Source organism: Perognathus longimembris, chromosome 6 (assembly GCF_023159225.1).
Source record: "Perognathus longimembris pacificus isolate PPM17 chromosome 6, ASM2315922v1, whole genome shotgun sequence".
NCBI classification, from domain to species: domain Eukaryota; kingdom Metazoa; phylum Chordata; class Mammalia; order Rodentia; family Heteromyidae; genus Perognathus; species Perognathus longimembris.
Window position 1 is genome coordinate 42,926,795 of NC_063166.1, and position 23,955 is coordinate 42,950,749.

The 23,955-nt window shown below is 36.0% G+C and overlaps 1 protein-coding gene across 1 annotated transcript in view; it reads left to right on the plus strand.

Annotated features, from left to right (window-relative positions):
* Positions 1–21,058, plus strand: part of Stt3b (STT3 oligosaccharyltransferase complex catalytic subunit B) — an 83,319-nt gene extending 62,261 nt beyond the window's left edge. Inside the window, exons 8-16 of the mRNA XM_048348607.1 lie at positions 2,163–2,211; positions 3,484–3,638; positions 5,370–5,581; positions 7,834–8,021; positions 9,145–9,316; positions 9,970–10,143; positions 12,736–12,849; positions 15,851–16,063; positions 19,446–21,058. Coding sequence (XP_048204564.1) covers positions 2,163–2,211; positions 3,484–3,638; positions 5,370–5,581; positions 7,834–8,021; positions 9,145–9,316; positions 9,970–10,143; positions 12,736–12,849; positions 15,851–16,063; positions 19,446–19,526 — 1,358 coding nt within the window. The 3' untranslated portion in view covers positions 19,527–21,058. The remainder of the gene's footprint in view (positions 1–2,162; positions 2,212–3,483; positions 3,639–5,369; positions 5,582–7,833; positions 8,022–9,144; positions 9,317–9,969; positions 10,144–12,735; positions 12,850–15,850; positions 16,064–19,445) is intronic.
* Positions 21,059–23,955: the final 2,897 nt, after the last annotated feature.

Here is a 23,955-nt window from a genome sequence, read left to right on the forward strand (position 1 = left end):
GAATACATTTTTTGTACTGTTTATTACCTTGTCCCCCATACCCCCTCCCTCCTCCCCCTTTCCCTTTTCCCCCCCTGAGGTGTTCAGTTCACTTACACCAAACAGTTTTGCAAGTATTGCTTTTGTAGTTGTTTGTCTTTTTTTACCCTGTGTCTCTCAAATTTGGTATTCCCTTTCAATTTCCTACTTCTAATACCAGTATACATGGTTTCCAGTATACTCAGATAAGATTACAGAGATAGTGTAGGTACAACCACAGGAAGGTGATACAAGAACATCATCAAGGGCTGGGGATATAGCCTAGTGGCAAGAGTGCCTGCCTCGGATACACGAGGCCCTAGGTTCGATTCCCCAGCACCACATATACAGAAAACGGCCAGAAGCGGCGCTGTGGCTCAAGTGGCAGAGTGCTAGCCTTGAGCGGGAAGAAGCCAGGGACAGTGCTCAGGCCCTGAGTCCAAGGCCCAGGACTGGCAAAAAAAAAAAAAAAAAAAAAAAAGAACATCATCAATAATAGAAGCTACAGATACACATGGGACGTTGAAAATAGTTACAACTGTGATATAACAATCATTTCCATAACATGGAGTTCATTTCACTTAGCATCATCTTATGTGTTCATAAGGGTATAGCTATTGGGCTCTTGTGATGCTCTGCTATGACTTGCCTAAACCTGTACTAATTATTCCCAATAAGGGAGACCATAGAGTCCATGTTTCTTTGGGTGTGGCTCACTTCACTTAGTGTAATTTTTTCCAAGTTCTTCCATTTCCTTACAAATGGGGCAATGTCATTCTTTCTGATAGAGGCATAGAATTCCATTGTGTATATGTACCACATTTTCCTGATCCATTCATCTACTGAGGGGCATCTGGGTTAGTTCCAGATTCTAGCTATGACAAATTGTTCTGCGATGAACATTGTTGTGCTGGTGGCATTACTGTGATTTTGTTTGTGGTCTTTTGGATAGATACCCAAAAGTGGGGCTGCTGGGTCATAGGGAGTTCTATATTTAGCCTTCTGAGGAATCTCCATACTGCTTGCCAGAGTGGTTGAACCAGTTTACATTCCCACCAACAATGAAGTAGGGTTCCCTTTTGGCCACATCCCCTCCAACAATTGTTATTGTTAGTTTTCTTGATATATGACATTCTTACTGGGGTGAGATGGAATCTCAATGTTGTTTTGATTTGCATTTCTTTTATGGCCAGTGATGTAGAGCACTTTTTCATATGCCTCTTGGCCATTCTCATTTCCTCATCAGAGAAGTCACTTTTTAAGTCTCTAGCCCACTTGATGAGGGGGCTATTGGTTCTTTGTGATTTTTTTTTTTTTTTTTGGCCAGTCCTGGGCCTTGGACTCAGGGCCTGAGCACCGTCCCTGGCTTCTTCCCACTCAAGGCTAGCACTCCGCCACTTGAGCTACAGCACCGCTTCTGGCCGTTTTCCGTATATGTGGTGCTGGGGAATCGAACCTAGGGCCTCGTGTATCCGAGGCAGGCACTCTTGCCACTAGGCTATATCCCCAGCCTGTGATTTTGTTTTGGATGAAAGTAATTTTTTTAGTTCTGCATATATTTTAGATATGAGGCCTTTGTCTGTTGAATGGCCGGTAAAGATCTTCTCCCAATCTGTGGGATTTTTTTACTTACCAAAGAAAACTGAAGCCAAACTCAGTTTCTCATACATCTGTAATTATAGCTCCTTGGGAAGTAGAAAGCAGAAGGATCAAAACTGGAAGCCAGACAAGTCAAAAAAGTTTTATTAATTCATTAAAACTGAGCATAATGGTACACATTAATAGGATTGCAATCCAGGCATAAACACAAGACTTACTAAAAAACAAACTCAAAGGCACAAAGGACCAGAGTCATCGCCCAAATGGCAGGAATGTCTGACTATCAAGTATGAGACTCTCAGTTCAAGCCCTGTTACTACCAAACAGAAAAAAAGAAAACTGAAATTATTTTGAAGATAAATAAATTCATAATTAATAGTAAACAGAACTTAATGTATGGGGTGAGGATGTGGTTTAAGTCATAGATCCACCTTCTTGTTAAGTGCAAGGTTCAAGCTCTAGTACCTCAAAATAAAAAACCTTAAAATTTTACAAAATAATTTTTAAAAGGAGAATAATTTCTTCTGTATTTTTTTTCTTCCAAGGTTACATTGCACCGTGGAGTGGTAGATTTTATTCATTATGGGACACTGGGTAAGTCCAGATAGATTAGTCAGTGTCATACCTAACTGCCCTATCTTCTTTTCTTCTATTAGCAGCATTTCAGTCAGTACTTAAGCCACATTAAGTAATTAGAATATGCTAGTTTGGTAAATATCGAATCCTTTACATTTTCTTACCTATTTTTATGTACTTAGTGTTTTAAAATATATATATTATATATATATTTATATAAAACTCGCATATTTCTGTTCTTCATGACAAACTCCTTGTTTTAGTTTTGTTTGTTAAAATAGATATAATTTTTAGGGTTTTTTTTTGTTTTAAAAAAACTAAAGTAAAGCATCTGTCCATAGTATTTGAATTTTAATTGTTGAAGGTGGGTGCTGTATTATAAGTCCATTTGCCATAGACATGAAGAAAATGATTTTTTTTCTAATAGCACATTATTCTAGATTCTGCTTTAAAATAGTATAAACTACACTAGAGAATATTTGTTGCATTTTTAAGAGTACTATTGTAAGTAAAAATATTTGGTTTTGAATTAGCAACCAGTACAGTAAAGCTTATGGCCTCTGACATGTTTTCCCAGGAATAAGAAACTGCCTATTGGAGATTATTTTTCCCTCCTTTCCTTCTGTTTTGTCTTTTGTTACTTTCTAGGTGACCCAGTAAAAACCTGCCACAATTTATTAGATGTGCCTCTGGTGTGATATCCAGAGGGCTCATCTCCAAGTCTAGTTGAAGAATGTAAGCAAGTTAAATAGGAATGATTAAAGCATATGTAAAGAGTTCAGCCTTACTCTAGATATAGGGGTTTGAGGGACACAATTATTGATAATTATAACCAGTAGGATTAACCTAATAGTTTTATTTACTAAGCTTTACTTTTGCTAGTTATATTTGTCTTGCTTTATCGACTAGCTTTAAATGACTATTTTGAAGTCTTCTCAAGGAAAGCATTGGGGAAGTAGATTATCGTACTGGGTACAGTATTTCTGCTAATAAAGTCCAAAACATGGTTTTAAAAAAAGTCAGTGATGGAAATGTAGGAGATAGAAATAAACTGTGAATTTCTTTACCAGCATATATATGTTAAAATTCAGAGCCAAAAAATGTTGGGACTAGCTCTGGTTTTAGTGTTAACAATATGGACCAAACATTTATTTACAGCTAGCGATTTTTAGACATATATTTAAACAAGAATAAAGAGATATTTATAATAAAAGAAAATTTATTACTTTTAAAAGAATTCCTGTCTTGTCATTTACTTAATTGTAAATAATATTAACTTTTTTATATCAGGTATGCAAAAATACACATTCCAATTATTGCATCAGTGTCTGAGCATCAGCCTACAACTTGGGTATCTTTCTTCTTTGACCTACATATTCTTGTATGTACCTTCCCAGCTGGCTTATGGTTTTGCATCAAAAATATCAATGATGAAAGAGTATTTGGTAAGAGAGATTTTTAATTACCACTTTGATTGGGAACAATTACTTATATTCCATTTTGAGATTATTACTTTAATATTTTTTCTTTGTATATTCAAGATGAATTTTCTTAACTATTTTGCATAATTGCAATTAAGGCAAATTAATTGATTTTTTATTAATATCTTAGAACTAACAAAATTTATAGTTTACATTAGATTCATTATAATCCCTAAGATTGATAATCATTGTTGTCTGTCAGAAAATTGAAAATCATAAATTTATTGACAGTGTAATTTTAAGTTTATTTTCTAAGTTTTTATTCACAAACTACATTTTAAAATAAAGATTGCCTTTCGGTGAATAACCTCTTGATAGTATTTGTATACATTTCTAAGCTAACAATACTTGAAATACAGATATATAAAGCCATATGTTGAGGATGTAATACTTAAAATAAGGGGGCTTCTACAAGATTTAATCATAAAAAGTGTGCCATGAGGCTCAATGTGTAGTGCCTGTAATCCTAGCTACTCAGAAAAGAGTGATCAGAAAGATCTTGGTTCAAGACCAGTCTGAATAAAACATTAAGACCCCATCTTAACAAACTGGGCCTGGTGGTATTCATTTTTTATGCAGCTAGTATAAGTAGGGGACTCAATGTCTAAGGCTAGCCCAGACAAAAAACCTGAAAACAACCAACCCACCCTGAAAAATAACTAAAATGAAAGAATGTTAAGGATATGGCTCTCGTTTTAGAGTTCCCTGAGTTCAAATTTCAATACTAGCTCTACTTTCTCAAAACAAAACAAAACAAAAAAAAAACAATGTATGCTCCGGTGGCTGGCATATAATAAAAACTTAACACAATGCTTGGTAACATGCACAGGGTCACATATACCAATATACTCCAAGACTTGAGTTCCCAGCACCATTCTAAAGCACTCTAATGAGAGTTTTAATCAGAGTATAGCTACTAACTAGGAACTTTCCAAAGATCATCAGCAATAGGATGGAGATATTTCTACAGTGAAATATAGCACAGCAATTAATTAAATGGGTAATAGAGGTAAGATAGGTGCCAAACCTGTTTCCAATTTTTTAAATGTCCTTTAAAAAGTGACATTACTGGGGCTGGGGATATGGCCTAGTGGCAAGAGTGCTTGCCTCGCATACATGAAGCCCTGGGTTCGATTTCCCCAGCACCACATATATAGAAAACGGCCAGAAGGGGCACTGTGGCTCAAGTGGCAGAGTGCTAGCCTTGAGCAAAAAGAAGCCAGGGACAGTCCTCAGGCCCTGAGTCCAAGCCCCAGGACTGGCCAAAAAAAATTTTTTTTTAAAAAGTGACATTACAAGTTATTCCTTCGACTAATAATATTGTAATGCTCTTTTCATCCATCTTTGCTTTTATGCAGGTTATATGCTTTAATGTGCTTAATGATACAGCATGCAAATACGTTTTCATCTGTCAGTTCTAAATTTCATAATTTGTGCCATTGACAAATAATTATTTCCTCATAACTGTAATTAAATTTGAATATATCATAAGTTTTGATTTAGTCAACCACAGTTATAAATTCTAAATGTGAGTATTAGTCATTTGATCATTATTTACAATTTAGAATTAGTTCCTTTGGGAGACATTTGTCTACTTTTATATTGTTCTTGGTATACTTCAGTATTAAACATCTAGTTTAGCTTTCTGTGAACATTTTTCCCTTGACGTGTTGTAAGAGAAACGTGTCTTTGCAGTTGCTCTGTATGCAATCAGTGCTGTCTATTTTGCTGGAGTGATGGTGCGGCTGATGTTGACCTTGACTCCAGTCGTCTGTATGCTGTCTGCAATTGCATTTTCCAATGTTTTTGAGCACTACTTGGGAGATGACATGAAAAGGGAAAATCCACCTGTCGAGGATAGCAGTGATGATGATGACAAAAGAAACCCAGGAAATTTGTATGATAAGGTGGGAAAACTAAAGTAAGGCCTTTAAATTTTTATGTGCTGTCTTCATTGATCTACCACAGTAAGAACTGTATATTAAGATATGTGAATAAATGGGGATTTATCCAAGCACTGTCATTTTTAGTTTGCCTCTATATTTGAATCTTTTTTTTTGTTGTTGTTATTTTGGGCCACCTGTTAAATCAAATACTTAAAAGTTTGTCAATATCCTTCCATTTTTTAACGTATTTTTGTGTCTGGCCAGTCCTGGGCCTTAGGGCCTGGGCACTATTCATGAGCTTTTCTGCTCAAGACTCCTACCACTCTTAGTACATTAACTACTTCACCACTTCTAGCTGTCCTCATATCTTTTGTCTCTGGGCTCACTTCAAACCTGATCCTCAGATCTCGGCCTCCTGATTAGCATTACAGGCATGAATCACTGGCACCCAGCTAATACCCTTTTTTTTGTTTGTTTGTTTGTTTTTTGGCCAGTCCTGGGCCTTGGACTCAGGGCCTGAGCACCTTCCCTGGCTTCTTCCCGCTCAAGGCCAGCACTCTGCCACCTGAGCCACAACACCCTTCTGGCCGTTTTCCATATATGTGGTGCTGGGGAATCGAACCAAGAGCTTCATGTGTAGGAGGCAAGCACTCTTGCCACTAGGCCATATTCCCAGCCCCCCCCCTTTAAGTTTTACTACCACCGTTTTGGCCTTAGACCACAACTGAATTGTATTTAAGATTATAAGCGAAGTGGATAAGCTGGGAATGTGTGACTCACACTATAATCCTAGCTACTCAGGAAGCTGTGATCTGAGGACTACAGTTTGAAATTACCCCAGGCAAATATGAGAGATTCTTACCTCCAATTTACCAGGCATAGCTCAAGTGGAGACTCTTTTCTCCAGTTCACTACCAGGTATAAGAGGAAAAAGCCAAGAGAAAGTGTAAGGCCCTGAGGTAAGCACCAGTATCAGCACAGAAGAGAGGGGAGGGAAGGAAGCATGTGAGCTGTTGCTTATCCTTAAGGTCGATATACCCTGCAAGCTGCGGAAACACTCCACCAGTAAGCCACACCTCCAGCCCCAGTGTACATTGTTAAGTATATTAAAAGATTATTAAAAATTTTATTTGGCTGCACTTTATTAAGCAACTACACACACACACCATTTTGTTAATAGTAGGCGCTACAGTGTTATTCGTTTTTAACCTTTACTTTCTCAGTTAACAGAACAAGATTTTATTTGATGCAAATTCTGTTTTAGTATTGACCAAGTCTTAAGTACTTAAATAGTGAAGCTTCCTAGTTTAGTAGGATTATCTGAAATTCTTACCTTAATATAATAGCTGTATAATTCATAAAGATGTTAATTTATCATATTTTGTCCTGTTTTGTGGGTTCTTAATTAGCCTTGTAATTTAGAACTTGTTTTCTGTTCCAGTTTTTGGTGGAATTATTTCTTGACATTTAGGTGTGTGTTTAAGGTTATCTTAACAAGTCTTTGTTTTTTAAGATTTGGAAATAGGAAGGCTAATTTTATAAATGCATTTTGTTTTGCATTGTAAAGCCCTACATAGTTTGGGTTATAGCTGGACATTGACATCTCAGTTTCTGTAATTAAGAATTTATAATGATGTAATATATATTATATGTGTAAATATATATGGGCATGTATTTTACATTGCCAGACTGAGGGTCGTATGATTATTTCCTCTATATAATTAAGACATAAGGGCTAGGCATGGTTGCCTTATGCTTATAATCCTAGCTGGTCAGGAGGCTGATATCTGAGGATCATGGTTCAGAGCCAACCCAGGCAGGAAAGTCCTTAAGACTCTATTTCCAATTCACCATCAAAAAGCTGGAGAAGTAGAGCTATAGTTCAAGTGGTGCTTTGAGCAAAAACACTTCAGGGACAATTGTCCAAGCCTCAGGATCAGCAACAACAACAACAACAACAAAAAATAATACAACATAAGGACAACTGGGTTTGAAAGTGGCTTCTTATTTTGGAGATATTTTACTCTGGAACTTAATTCCTGGATTAGGTATACTCCCAGGAAACCTGACTTCTGTTTGACTTTAGAGACTGCTTTGATGAATTTTAGAAAGCTCCATCACCTACAGGAGGACATAGACATTTTTTAAGTCATCTAACTAAGTTGATTAACATTCGTAGAACATTTTTCCTACTATCTTAATGAAGCAAATCCAATGATGAAAATATCTGAACTGTTTTTTGTTTTCTTCTTTGTTTTGTTTTATATCTGCAGGCAGGTAAAGTGAGGAAACATGTAACCGAACAGGAAAAAACAGAAGAGGGTTTAGGACCTAATATAAAAAGCATTGTTACTATGTTGATGCTCATGCTGTTGATGATGTTTGCTGTTCACTGTACCTGGGTCACAAGCAATGCCTACTCTAGTCCAAGTGTGGTTCTGGCCTCTTATAATCATGATGGGTAAGAACATAGTTTAGTTGCCAAAATCAAATGTTTGTGAAACTGGATTTGATTATGTTTCCTTTTCTTTTCCCAAATATTTCTGTATACGTAATCATACATACCAGTGTTGGGGTCCATCTTTCTCGCCTTGATGGAAGGGGCTTGATGCACCTCCCCCAGCCCTGGAGAATGCGGCCCTGCTACCCCCTCTGGATTGGAATCCAGAGAAACCGGTTGGACCAACCGGTTGCCAGCCAGCCCAGCACCTACCAACCCCACCCTGGCTCGGCGCGCTCAGAGTGACGCTAGCCCTTGGGGGTCAGGTGACAGCTCTTGGCCTATCGGAATCCTGGCCAACCCCCTTCCTTCGGAATCATCTCCCCTTGTCCTTCTCTCAATAAAGTCAGTTCGCTCTAAGAAGCTGGCCCCGTTGCATGTGTTCGTTGCAGGCGATCTCACATCTACGGCAGATCCCGTGCACGTCAGGTTCCACTTTAACTTACCTGCAGGCCGGGGGTTAGGGGAGAGGACGAAAGGAGAGTGGAAGGAAAGAAGGAAGAGTCCGAGCCGGGAGGGGCAAAAACCCCAACATTGTGGCGCCCAACGTGGGGCAAGAACATAGTTTAGTTGCCAAAATCAAATGTTTGTGAAACTGGATTTGATTATGTTTCCTTTTCTTTTCCCAAATATTTCTGTATACGTAATCATACATACCAGTATTTCTCAAACTGTTGTACTGATAGAGCATCATCATTACGGTGAAAATAGTTGGAAATGCCAAGTCATGACCTTATCCTAACCATATACGGAATTAAAAGTCCAGGTTTAAGGTCGCTTAACTTGGGTGACAGATGCAGTTAAATTTTTGGGGTGGTGGGGGTAGTCCTGGTGCTTGAACTCAGGGCCTGAGCACTGTCCCTGGCTTTTTTTTACTCAAGGCTAAGCACTCTACCTATTGAACCACAGTGTCACTTCTGGCCTTTTCTGTTTATGTGGTGCTGTGGAATCAAACCCAGGGCTTCGTGCACGCTAGGCAAGCACTCTACCACTAAGCCACATTCCCAGTCCCAGTGCAAAAATTTTAAGTGAGCCTCTTGACATTTTAAGATCTCATTTGAAAGATTATTGTGATTCTTTGCAGCACCAGGAATATCTTAGATGATTTTAGAGAAGCCTACTTCTGGCTGAGGCAAAATACAGATGAACATGCCCGAGTGATGTCTTGGTGGGATTATGGCTATCAGATAGCTGGAATGGCCAATAGAACTACTTTGGTTGATAATAACACCTGGAATAACAGCCACATAGCATTGGTAGGTATTTTTTTTTTCAGAGATGAAAAATTAATCATTACTTACTATTTAACAATCATTATTACTTACTACTTACTCATACTTCAATTTTGAAGAAAATGTAAGTGACTATATTCTAAGTCCTCAAAATACTTCTGTACAGATTTATTCAGTAATGACTTCATAGTATGCTTATTTTGTTTAGCTTCTGAATTATGGACTGATCTGATGGATTTTAGCTTACTAGAAAATTAAAATCTGAAATTTTAAGAAAATTATGATTTCTGTTTTCCATTTTATAAACCTAAGAAAAATTATTTGCCAATATGTAAAACAAGTACATTAAATTTTATGGTGTGCTGTTTGCAACCAAATGGCTAATTCATATGAAGTGATCACTTCTATATGTGAAAGGTTTCCAATAAGGAAATATATGTCATAACTAAATGAATTATATTTGTATTTGTGTTATAACTAATGATCAGAGGTCTCTGAAGTATGAGAGAGAATATATATACACTAACAAGGTCACTGGCCAATCCTGGCCTGAGGTTGTAAGAAAGTGTCATTAACCCTTGCAGTTCTTAATTAGTAAATGTTACTCTCACAGAACTTAATTGACCACAAAATACATCTTTCAGTAAAAATGTACACTTTTTTATTTCATTCTACAGGTGGGAAAAGCTATGTCTTCTAATGAAACAGCAGCCTATAAAATCATGAGGACTCTAGATGTTGATTATGTTTTGGTTATTTTTGGAGGAGTTATTGGCTATTCTGGTGATGATATCAACAAATTTCTGTGGATGGTTAGGATAGCTGAAGGGGAGCATCCAAAAGACATTCGGGTAAGAAATAAGATATTTGGGTACGAATCCTACGTATGTGGAAGACAGCTTACATGTCTATATCATTCTTTTTTTTGCTAGTAGTTTTGTGTTTGCTTTCATAATCCTGTTTCTTTTCTAAATTAGTGCTGTTACCTCCTGACTACTAACTGTTAAATTATTAGAAGCATTTTTTATGTTTAAATTTTTTTGAAACCCATACTTGAGTCATCTGCCATAAAACATTTAGGTCAAGAGTAAGCTGCATATATGACAGTATTATATTGTATAGCCTAGGAACATAGTAGACTATATTATGTAGCATGTTCTGTGATGAAGACATTGCCTAACAGTGAATATCCCTGAACCTTACCCTCATGACTGCATTTCTTTTTAACTCGGTGAAACAATGCCTTACCAAGACTTCTTGCTTTTATTTCTTTACTGCCTTTCATGTTAGCCCTATATTTCCATTTCCATTGCTTCTGCTTTAATACTGACCCTTATGTTGGTAAACCTGACAGGTCTAGTAACCTTGAAATTGTTCTCTTTGCCTTAGCCTGTAACAGTATGGGAAGTAGCCTTGAAACCCAGACACATAACCCACCAACTAAAATTCTTTCAGCTTGGTGTTATGAGCATGTCATTTTGGGCCAGTCAACACATAAATGTTTTGAACACTAGGTTGTTTTTTAGGGTCTGGAATTATAAAGATCACCAAGGCAAGACTTAGGTCATCACTATTAAAAATGCCAAAAATAACTCACTTGTAGCACTGTTGTGAAAATGTGTAGTAATGTCAAGGAAGCTTTATCCTAGTAGCTACTACATAATAATACTCTGTCTTAGTGAAGCATTGGTTTAAAGTCCAAATTCCTTAGCCTAGAATTCTCTTGGTTCTCTCCCAACTTTTTCTCATTTTGCTACTCTACTCTGCACTCCAAAACTTGCTTGTGGTTTCTTCCCTTGACTCCCCTGACAAGTGCATATAACAGACCCTTTTTGAATACCTTCGCCTGCCACATATGCACCCCTTTCAGAAGTGCATCCATTTCTTTGTCAGCAAATGACACATATGTATTGAATAGTTAGATTTTATCTTATTTTTCCCATTCAGTTGTGATCTTTTAGAGAATGAGCATCCAGAATTGTGCTCCATTCAAGAAAGGCACAAACAATGAGAGTAAGCTTTTTTTACTGAAACAAAATGAAAGAATCTTTGGAGAAATAAATGCATTATATGTCGTTTTATGAGATACTTTCTTGATCAACTATGTTTCATGAAATTTTCCCTTAGCCGTGATTAGCAAACATTTCCTTAAGTTATTGTTACGAAATATTCTCCCAATATATGCATTTTAACATGGTTAAAATTGTGACATAAAGATTAGGGTTTCCAAATTGATACTTTGCAAATATTTTTATATATAGAAACTGAGTTTTAAAATTGATCATTTTTAAATGTTGTCAATAGTTAATACATTCACATGATTCAAATTAAAGTAGAAAAGATTAAAAGGTAGCAAACGCCTGTAGTCCCAGCATTTGGGAGACAGATGCAAGAGGATTACAAGTTTGAGGTTAGCTTTGGGGCTACATAGTGTAGAATAAAAAAAGGATTTATTGTAAACTTTTAAAAGAAAAGATCACTAGTTATTGACAAAGTATCAATTGTGTGCTTGTAAATTGATGAGAATATTTTTTAAGTGATCTCACTATAAGAAAATAAATAAGTGAAATAACACATTGTTAGCTCAGTGTAGCCATTCCACAGTATGTGCATGTGTATAAAATTTTATTTTGGCAGTTGCAAAATAAACAGACCAAAGTCCTTTAACCACATTATATATTTATTTGTGATTCTTATTTAAGGAGGTAACTAAAAATAAGGTGTGTACTGTGTTCATAGTATACCTTCAGATTTTTCTGTATTAGGTTATGGAGAACTTCCTTTCGTACATTTGCATTATGTGTTTACCTGATTTATTTAACCTACCCCTGTTGATGACATTAAGGTTGTTTCTAATGTTTTGTCTTAAAATGGTGCAGCAAATAACTTTTTACATTTTCTGCATTCATTATTTCACCACATGCAGGTATCTCTGTAGAATAAATTTATAAACAAGGGATTTCTGGACCAAAATTACTTTTTTATAATCAGAAATTACACTAACTAGAGGACCAAATTGTTCTCTATAGTGATTAATCTATAAATTAACCCAATGAATATTACTCTTAGCACAAAAATAGTGCTCAGTACTATTACATTTTTTTAAATTAATGTTTTTTTAAACATTTCCTTCTCCAGCTAAAGGAGGATTGTTAGAGTTCATAAGGGAAAAATTAGGACAAGTCTGAAAGGAGTAATAAGAATGAGGATATAGGGCTAGCCCTTTTTAGAATAAAATAGTGTTGCTTCAGTTCTTTTGGAACTATGAAGGTTTTACTCTTGTCTAAAATATTGAAATTAACTTAGGGTGCAAGATAAAAATTAAAATGTTTTTATGAAGGTATGTCAAAAGCTGCTTCTTTCAAAGAAAAGGAAAACAGAGCCTTGTAGCTTTTGATGTGCTAAATTCAATTGACATAGAGTTTCTGGTTTCTTTCTCCTAGGAAGGTGACTATTTCACCCAACAGGGAGAATTTCGTGTTGACAAAGCAGGATCCCCAACTTTACTGAATTGCCTTATGTATAAAATGTCATACTACAGATTTGGAGAAATGCAGGTTGGTTAAATCAGTTTTTCAAAACAAAAATTTCCTGTAGGAAACAGAATGATGTCTTGATTTCATCTGCCATACAGAGAAATGTACTTGTCTAAAAATTCTGTTTCAGTTAAATTTAGATTTCACAAATTTCTACATAAGAAATTAGAAAAAATAGATCAAAGATTTCTTTCCAAAATATTTTTAATACTAGCTCAAATCTAACCTTTGTTTGCCTTTCTACCTTTTTGACTGCAAACTTTTGAAAGGCTTTCTCTCCAGGAGAGAAATCTCCAGTTTGTGGGATTCTTTCCTACTTGGTAGAGAAAAGCCAAAACCTGATGGGTTATGTAGTCCCTTTAGACATTCACTCTGTCATCGTTCTATCATTCTGTATTACTACATATAGCTAGAACTGTCTAGGTCACTTTCAGTAAGTTCAGATAAGTCTTATCCTCTGAACTTGACTGTACTTATTTGAAAATAACAAAGTTGGATTGATGCTGGATTTTGAGGTGTAGACCATATGGAACCTAAAGATATACCTCTGTCACATAAAAACCATTTTTTTAACTAAAAGTAATTAAACACAAATGAAAGCAAAGTTTTCTTGATTCAAACTTCTTTGTCTAAAGATAAGAATTAAATTCTTATCTGGAAGACTGCTCTGCACCTCTTTTCATCCCAGAGAGGGCACTAGAGGAATCTGCATAGAGAGCTTCCTTATATTAGTTCCCCCTATGTATTTCATTTTTGTTGTTTTTTTTGTCTGGTTCTGGGTCTTGAACTCAGAGTCTGGGCATTGTTCCAGAACTTTTTTGCTCAAGGCTAGCGTTTAACTACTTGAACCATACTTCTTCTGTATAATTGGAGATTACATGTATGAACTACCAGTGCCCAGCTACTGGTATTTCGTTGTTGCCAATCCCGGGGCTTGAACTCAGGGCCTAAGCACTATCTCTGGCTTCTTTTTGCTTAAGGCTAGCACTCTACCACTTGAGCCACAGTGCCACTTCTGACCTTCTCTGTATATGTGGTACTGAGGAATGGAACCCCTTCATGCATTCTAGGCAAGCCCTCTACCACTAAGTCACATTCCCAGCCCCTACTGGTCTCTTTTGAAGATGCATATGTCTTAACTTTTCATTGATATCATAATTTTTCATTGCTGTTTCTCCTGTATGATATCACTGCATATATTAATGAATTTGTTTTTTTCTTATTACTCTATACTGCTACAGGAGTTCATCCCAAATTATAACTCAAGAAGGTTAAGGATTAAGGAGGAATTTATATTTCCCCAATTATTTCCAAGTATTTTATAGCTTTAATGACTATAATACCAAGTTGCTGTTTTTGTATTGTCAAAATTGATTTCATATTGCTTTATAGTCAAGTTTATAAACTAGAATGGAGAGGAATGATAACCTGTCTAAATTTTTTACTATCACAAGCTCATGATAACTCTCCAACTTGGAGGGATTTAAAGCCTCAATTTGTGAAACAAATTTTGTCCTCTTACAGAATAGTTATGACTTATGTGGGCTGAAGACTTGACTGTTAGAATGGTCTGCTTTTATCTACAGTTTAAGCCATGTGTTAGCATGTGTTCAGTTTTCATGCCCGCCTCACTTATGTTGCATGGCTACAATATAAACAAGAGCTTATATCTATATTATCTATATGCTATGAAATAGTCCTTTTTACTCTTTAGAGTGGAATTTACCTAGGTTTGTGTGTCTACATAATTAAGGCTACAATTTCTTTTCTGTTCATTGTTTTGGCAGTACTGGGGTTTAAATTCAGGACCTTGTTTTTACTAGGCAGGTGCTTCACCTTGAGCCATACCCACAACCCTGTTTTTCTTTTTTAGTTCTTTTTCAAGTAGGATCTTGTCTGGCTTTTTATTTTTTTGCTGTGGACTTACCTGAGACCTGATTGTCCTACTTATGGCCTCCCAGGGCCTCCTATGTGCCGCTGGGATCATACTCACTCACCTTCACACCCATCTTATTGGTTGAAAAGGACTGTTAATCTCCACCTCTTGAGTAGCTGTTTTAACAGTGTGAACCACCCTTCCCAGCCTAGAGAACGTATTCCTCTGAAGAGGTTGTACTTAGACTGATTCCAAAAGTGTTAAAGGAGCAAGCCATCAGTGCCAAACAGCTAAATAAAGACCATATTAGGCAAAACAATTCAAAATTGTGAGGGCCTAAGACAGAAAGCATCTTCTGTGTTTTAAGCATCTTATGTTCTCTTTCCGTGTGTGTGTGTGTGTGTGTGTGTGTGTGTGTGTGTGTGTACGTGGGTGTGTACGTGGGTGTAATGCGTGTGTACGCGTTGTTACCTACATGCCAATACTGGAGCATGAACTCATGATTGGGGCACTGTCCCTTAGCATTGTCACTCAAGGTTGGTGCTCTATCACTTTGAACCACACCTCCACTTCCAGTTTTTTTCCTGTATCTATTTTCTTTTAGAGGACTTTTGATGGATTTCATTTTAATTTGGCTTTGTGTGTGAGTTTTTTGGTTGATCGGGTAGGTTGGTTGGCTTTTTCCCCTTTATTCTTATTGGTTAATGACTGAGGATTGCTGATCTCTGAAGGAGTCTGTAAAATTCTTAGTGATGTATTTAATTTCTCTTCCTCATTGCAACTCTTTTTTTTTTGGCCAGTCCTGGGGCTTGGACTCAGGGCCTGAGCACTGTCCCTGGCTTCCTTTTGCTCAAGGCTAGCACTCTGCCACATGAGCCACAGCGCCACTTCTGGCCATTTTCTGTATATGTGGTGCTGGGGAATCGAACCCAGGGCCTCATGTATATGAGGCAGGCACTCTTGCCACTAGGCCATATCCCCAGCCCTCATTGCAACTCTTTATATTACTGTTTTCTTAAAGTGTGAAGTTGTTCAGTAATGATAACATTTACTATCTTTAATGTTCAGTAATGATAACATTTACTACCTTTAATACTCAATCTTTTCCAATTCAGTTAACATTGAGTACTAATATTACTCTTGCAGCTAGATTTCCGTACACCCCCAGGTTTTGACCGAACACGTAATGCTGAGATTGGAAATAAGGACATTAAATTCAAGCATTTGGAGGAAGCCTTTACATCAGAACACTGGCTTGTCAGAATATATAAAGTGAAAGCACCTGATAACAGGGAGACACTAAATCACAAACTTCGTGTCACCAACATTTCTCCCAAACAGAAATACTTGTCAAAGAAGGTGAGTGTTAAGTGGAGTCATTTTATAGAAGAGTAACTCAATGTTTGTTGGTTTATATGAAAAAGAATTACTGAAAATTCCAGTAAATTTCCACTTGCCAGATTTCATAGCTCATATATACACCCTAGGCATATGTATTCTTTTCAAGCTGAGCACTTAAGCTCTCCTTAACAGCAGCCTTTTCTAGATAGCTTGATGGTTGTCCATGAACAAGTTGAGGTGTTTCTACAGACATATAGTTTTAATTTGTGTTAGGATATTTGCAGTGTAAAATATCTATGGTGATTACTTTTTAAATGTATAGGGGAAAAAATCCCAATGCTTAAATGAATTGTCATTAATTTCTCATCTTTTGGTCATTTTATATCCCATCTTCATGTTCTATTCTTAGTAAAAGGTTTCACTATATTTCTCACTGAATAAAAATAGGCATTAGCCAGACCAAGACTAATATTGCATGTTTCTCTTATGCAGAATTTTGACCTTAAATTGAGGATTGTGTAGAGGGTGGGAACCATTAGAAGGGTGAAAGTAAATGATGAAACCCATTAAAATTATTTTAAAGGTAGTAAAAAGTGTAGCGGGGTAAATTCGATTAAAACATATGAATGTATGAAAATATGATAGTACATTCCTTTGTGTGCTAATATAAAAAGCCTTCTGAAGCAATAAGAATCATTTGTATAAAGGTACTTATTTTTTTATGTAATTATTAGGAGAAGACTTGTAGGCAAGAATTTTGGTGTGACTTCTACAATCATTTTCTAATAAATATTAGGCTATGAAGTATTTTACTGGGAACAAATTATTCACTTAAGCCAAGTAGACCTCTAATCTTAACTTTAAAACTTACTGAAAATTAATATTTAATGTGTTCAATTGTAGAAAACAAGATATATTATGCACAGAGGTAAAATGTTAATGTTACATCTTAAAGTACTGATTGTTGTCAATTATTATGAGACTGCTTTCAGTCCTATTATTTGAATGGATGCTTAGTTTTCAATGGTTCAAGATGAGTTATTTTAAATCATTGAAGCAACTGTCTTTTAAATGTGCTCATAATGCACTTTTATACTATAAGAGTTCTGAATGTTATAGACACTTTATATATTAGCTTGATAGATAACAAGTTACCAAACAGAATTAACTCTCACTGTAGTAGTCATAAGATATTCTAGTCTTCAGGTAAAATAAGAAATTGGGTGTTCTGATTTCTCACAGGCCTGAGGCAGAGAACCAGGTGAGTTACAACAGTGCCAAAGTCACAGCAAAGTCTAGAAGCAGTTACTCCTAAGACATCTAAGCATAGAGAAGACCTTTATTTTACCTTTTCTTTAAGTTGTTGAACTTGCTATCATGACAGGGCTTCCAAAAAACAGTAAATTTTTAAAATCTTACCTCTTGCTCTCCTATCCATAATCTTCCCAAATAAGCAAGGGTAAATAGACAAACAAAACTGTTTTGTGTAAGTTTTTAATTATTTCAAAAGATTTTTGGAATTTGGTTTTCAATGCATAAAATCTTATTTTTTTTTGGCCAGTCCTGGGCCTGGGACTCAGGGCCTGAGCACTGTCCCTGGCTTCCTTTTGCTCAAGGCTAGCACTCTGCCACTTGAGCCACAGCGCCACTTCTGGCCGTTTTCTGTATATGTGGTGCTGGGGAATCGAACCCAGGGCCTCATGTATACGAGGCAGGCTCTCTTGCCACTAGGCCATATCCCCAGCCCCATAAAATCTATTTTTTACTAGCCCTATAAAGTAATGCTTTTTTCCTACTTTTCTCTCCCTACTTGGTTTGCCTTCATGGGAGAAAGGTATGCGTAGAACAGTCATTCTCACAGTTCTCCTGTCACTGAAGATAGGGCAGATAAAACCACTAGAGATTGTAATCTAGAGCTGCAAAGTATCTTTCTGGAATAGCTCAACCTTAGTAGGAGAAATCATCCTAGGACTTGGTTGTATAATTAGACAGTTTCGATGATGTAAGTTATGAAATTGCATAGACAAAAGTTTCTTTTTTTTTTTTTTGGCCAGTACTGGGCCTTGGACTCAGGGCCTGAGCACTGTCCCTGGCTTCTTCCCGCTCAAGGCTAGCACTCTGCCACTTGAGCCACAGCGCCGCTTCTGGCCGTTTTCTGTATATGTGGTGCTGGGGAATCGAACCTAGGGCCTCGTGTATCCGAGGCAGGCACTCTTGCCACTAGGCTATATCCCCAGCCCTAGACAAAAGTTTCTGTTTAGAAGTTTATACATTGTGATTATTAAGGAAATGACCTTTTTTATGGTTTTTTAAAAAAAACACCCAGAAGGTTTTACTTTTTGCTTTAATAAAAAGAAAAATATGCCAGGCACTAGTGGCTCATGCCTATAATCAATCTTAGTTACTCAGAAGGCTGAGATCTGAGGATCATGGTTCGAAGTCAGCCCAGGCAGAGAAGTCTGTGAGACTCTTAACACTCCAATAAGCTACTCAGAAAAAGTCAGATGTGGCACTGTGGTCCAGTGGAGCGTCGGCCTTGTGCCAAAGAGGCTCAGGGACAGTGCCCAGAACTGAGTTCAAGCCCCAGAACTGGCACAAAAAAAAAAAAAAAGAATGGAAGTTATGAAAGAGCAAAATAAGGTTGATTGCATTTTGCCATGTGTTCTTATCCCTGTTGGAGAAACACATGAATTGTATAAGAACACGATTTTATATTTATCCTGTTGCTAAAGCTTCCTCTAAGAATTGTTTGAATGTAAAAATGGAATTTGAGCAGTCAGATCTTAAGTCCTTAAACTCTGTTAAACCTAGCACTTTGATGGTCCATTAAATCCCAAAGAATAGTTAACATTTCTTCAGTATCTAGGAGGGGGTGTCAAGTTGATAAATTATGGTCTCCCTTATAGGGTTTTAACCTAGTAAACATTTTTTGTAGTAATTTCTGTCACTACATTTCTGTCACTACACCAGAAAACACCTGTTTGAAGGTATTTTAGTGAGATCCTAAATTGTTATAGAAAAATGGTAGTAGTTATATTTCTGACACATAGCTGACTCCAAAACCAGCAACAGCATTACTGTTTTCTGGTATCCTTAATCTAGTGTTCTGTTGAGCCTGGAAATTGAGTAATTATAACCACTAGGATTTAAAGGTCAAGAGGAAAGATTGCGATTCATTCCTTTAATTAATGACGGGGAATGCTATGGTGGTAGTCTCTCCTTTCATCTTCAACCTCAGGATTCTTAGGTTTGCCTCAGATTTCTCAGTATATTCAGCCTGAAGCAGGTAATGGTACTACCCAAAGGGTCTCGTCCCAGGCAGAACTAAGACAATGTGATAACACAGTAAACTATAGGTAAGAAACCTGAACTAATACCATATATTGTGTTTTCCTTTTAGACCACCAAAAGGAAGCGTGGCTACATTAAAAATAAGCTAGTTTTTAAGAAAGGCAAGAAAATATCTAAGAAGACTGTTTAAGCACACTGTTCTGGCTCCAGACTTGAAGCAGTGTCCTTGTGAGAACCAGTCTTTGCCTTTAGCTCACGTCGTGTTTCACAACTGAGGGTACAGAACTATATCATTGTCCAGGTTAACGTGCAAAATTTTCTGGCAATGCCTCACTTAAAAAAATAAAATTGGCTTATTGAGAACAACTGTTTTTTCAATTTGTAATGTGAAGCAGGACAGAGCACTGCTGTAGATGTCCAGCAGCAGATTTTTTTTATTGGTACATATTATCCTTCAAATCTGAGAATTTGGACTAATTGCACCAAAGAACCCTCTAATTTGGTCCCTGGCACATGCCTACTTGTCAATGTTTTTATTCTTTTACAGAAGACCTGCATTTTGTTTGAATTACCCAAATAGCAATATGTAAAATACAAATGACAAAATGTAATGAGAGCTTCTTGAACCAGTAAACTAGTACAGGTCTGAGAAAGAGGTATTAGAAAAGTTATACTATATTTATTTTCATGTTTCTCCAGTGCAAAGAATGTTTCATCAAATGTACATCGTCTATTGTTTACTGTTGCTGTAGGAAGCTGCCTTTGAAGATGGACATCTGAGTAGCTAGTTGACTGAAATAGATTTTTTGTTGATACATAATTACTGCTATTAGCAGTTGTTTTTCACCAGGTACTTGTAGATTTCATGCATTGTTCATTCAAGGGCTAAATTTATATCCTTTGGAAATCATGGCAACTGCAGAGAATGTTGCTCACCAGGAAAGGGGTTGGTACCTTAGAACTGAGATTAGTACTGTCTGCATGAAAGACTAAGGAAAACACTCAAAATGGATAGGTATCCAAAGTTCATTTTCTGTGTGTCTTCAAAATGACAAAGGATTTGTAAACTTTGCCTACATTTTCCCCATTTTATATGAGTTTCATTCATCAAAATGATTTTTGTTCTGTGCCCCATATTCTTAAGACCTTAAAAACATTTGATGAAACTCTTTAGTACTGTGTACATTTTCTTACTTTTATTAAAAATGTGACAATTGTCAAAAATGCACTAAAATATAAATGGAGATTGAACATGTTCATTTTCCAGCTTATAGACAACTTTATACAGACTTGAAAATTTTCTCCAGTTGTTTAGTAAAAGTGAAAGAGAAAGGGGTTTTCCTGCCACAGGATGTAAACTTTTTATATATATATATATATATATAAAAAACAAGCATAACACACCACTGCTTTGGGTGGAGAAGTGCAGAATAGTATGTACCTTTTATGAAAAAAATGTAATTACAATGTTCAGTGAGAATGTTACTGCTGATTTTCTTTTTCAAGGTGTAGAATATTCTTTGATTTATAGAATTCATTTTTGACCCAGATGAATGGTTCTTTTACAGACCAATAAAATGGCTGAACATTTTCACAAATAAAGTGTAACTAAATCTGGATTTCTGATACTTTGTCATTTGGGGGATTTTATTTTACTTTATTGCTTTTATTCAATGCAGAGAAGTTGTTAGCTTAGGGGAAATAAAATTAATTCAAATTTTGTGTTAAGTGTTGTCCTTTGGAAAGCAGACACAGTAGATTTTGGTTCAAGGCCAGCCTGGGCTAAAGTCAGGCCAACTTTCAACACCAAGCTAACATGGTAATTGACACCTATTATCTCAGCTTCTCAGGAGGCAGAGGTCAGGGGCATGCCGTCCCGGGGCTGCCTGGACAGCTTGAGGCCCTGTTGGAAAAAGTAAAAGGACTTAAGGGTTGTAGCTTAAGTGTTGTCTTTTACATACAGTAAAAGATACAGCACCAATCACATGCTCATCATTGTTCAGTTTTACAAAGTTTTTAGATAGTACGTGTGAAAAAAATTGTTCAACTTAAATTAAACTTGTTAGGTTATTTTGCCTTTTTACCCTAGAATGGGAAATCTGATTTTGACATTTGGCTTGGGGTTGAAAAAACAGGAAAAATTTAGCCAAAGAGGGATTTTCTATGTTTAAGGACAAGAATCTTAACAAATCCTTAATTTTATAAAAAGTTCTGATAATTCATCAGTAAGCTCTTCAATTGTAGAGTTTTCTCATGGGAGAGGAAAATTGGATTTGGGGTTAATGTATCTTGTCACTAACTGTTCTATTATAACTTTAAGAACTTGTGGTTTTATTGTAGAAAAAAGTGAGAATATAGTTCGACCACATTAGAATGGATAATTGGTTTAAAATAGTCTTTCAAGTATTTTCTTAATTTGTACAGCATGGTGGAATTTAAACAATGTGACCATCAAGTCTTAGATGACAAAACAGCTTATACAGTTGCAGTGCTTTGTAGTATATATAAATAAAATATTGAGATAGCAGGTCCAAAGACAAATTCAGTTTGCATTACATTGTTAACTTACCTGAGCTTACAGGTGTGTTCATTTGAATCCCTAAGCCATGGCCAAGAGGCCCAAAGGACTAGATATTATACAAACTTCCTCTTAGACTGCTGCTGTTTCCATAGCCAAAGGCCTTAAGATGATAAAATTTGGAGCTGCTGCTTTTTTTTTCTTCAGGGCTGTTGCCTAGTATATCATATAGTACACAGTGAGGAAAAAAAAGTTCTAAAATACACATAGCAATATTTACCAACTTAACCATTTTTAAATGCCAGCTCAGTTGTGTTAAATACATCTACATTGTTGGACAGCTAACTTCTAGAATTCTTTTTGTTTTCTTGGAGCTGCAGATACTTAATGTGGGTTTTGCCAGACATTTTCCTCATTGCCCTTAATCTTCAAACTGAAGAACGTGCAGAAATAGGTAAACTTGGAACTCATCAGCAGTTTGTAATTGCATTGGTAAAAACTTGAGGAAACAGCAAGCTAATGAAATTTCAATGATGTTTTTATTTTTCTTCTGAAATATAGCACAAAGCAGCAAAAATATACAGCCTAGTTAATTATCACAAAGTAGACAACTTTGTGGTCACAAAGTGTGCTAGATTAGGAGATTGAAACAAATCCAGCATTACATAAGCTTTCTTGTGCCAGTCACTCTGTCTGGTGGTTTCTCTTTCCAGAAGGTAATCACTCCTAGCTCTTACAGAAATGATTTATGCTTTTACACATAAGTATTTACCTAAACATACTGTCATACCTATTCTTTGAACCGTTTAAGTAGAAGTCATAGGCCATGCATTTTTTGTACTTACTGCTTCCCCCCCCCCCCCCCCGAATTTGTCAAAATTTTCTAGGTTGCATCTATTTGCTGTAAATTCATTTTCATTTATATCTATTCATTTTTCATTGATTTTTAAAATTATATATTTACCTTTACATATACCCATTGTTTTGATGAACGTTTGCAGTAACTAGTTTGGAAACTTTACTAATGAGACTAAGGTATTTTTACACTTCTTTGGTACTTATATGCATACATCTTTGCAATTATCTAAAATTAGAGTTGCTGAACGGATATATTGTACATTTTCTTCAGCCTTTTCATTTTCTATGTATTTGTTTTTAAAGCATTGTCTCACAATGTAGCCTAGGCTGACCTTGAACTGGCAGTACTCCTGGTCCAGCTTCCTGGGTGCACCAACGTCCCCGCCAGTCCTTCTCATTCTGTTTTGTCTTTCTGAATAGCGAATGGTTCATGGTTTTCGGTTTAGTTTGCCTTTTCTAGGTAATTAATAGGCAAGTTAGAAATCCCTTTTTCTAAAGTATTGATTGTAGTGCATATTTCTATTGCTTAAAAAATATTTTTTTATCCTGTGTAAGTTCAGCATTTGTTTAAAAAATCTTAATTGAAATCCATGAAACCAATCATTTCTAAGAAATATGTTGTTTTACCTCTTATAATTAGTTTTATAGTACATTTAAGAATTTGTTGAGTACAGTTTAAATTGCCTTAGTTTTGGGGCTTTTTATTATTGGCATATGTTTAGTTATTCCAGCACCCTTTATTGGAAAAGACCATTCTTTTAGAACTCTGGAGTACTACTTTTGCAGCAAATCAGATTCTTTAAAATTTAATAGATAGACATCTTGGAGAGTTGGCTTAATAAAGCATTAAGATAATTAAAATGTAGATTTCCCCTCATCTTTTCTTGGCTATTTATAGGACCTTGCTTTTTTTTTTTTTAATTCAAGGCAAGTTCCTCAAAAAAAATCTTAATAAACACCTTTAAAATATTGAGTTTTATCTGTGAACATGGTGTATCTTTACATTTGTATGTTTTTAAAAGTTTTCTATTTGACAATTTAAGAGCCTGCACATTTTCATATCTTCTGTTATCTGATACTGTTTTTGGATACTCTTATCTTAAAAAATTTTTGTCCATTGATTTTATATATTGAAATTGTATTCAACTACTTTATTCAGTCTGTTTATTTCAAGATAATGTTATGAATATATATGGTCATGAGCTTTATTTTTTCCTTTAATAATGATCTTGTATTTAATTTT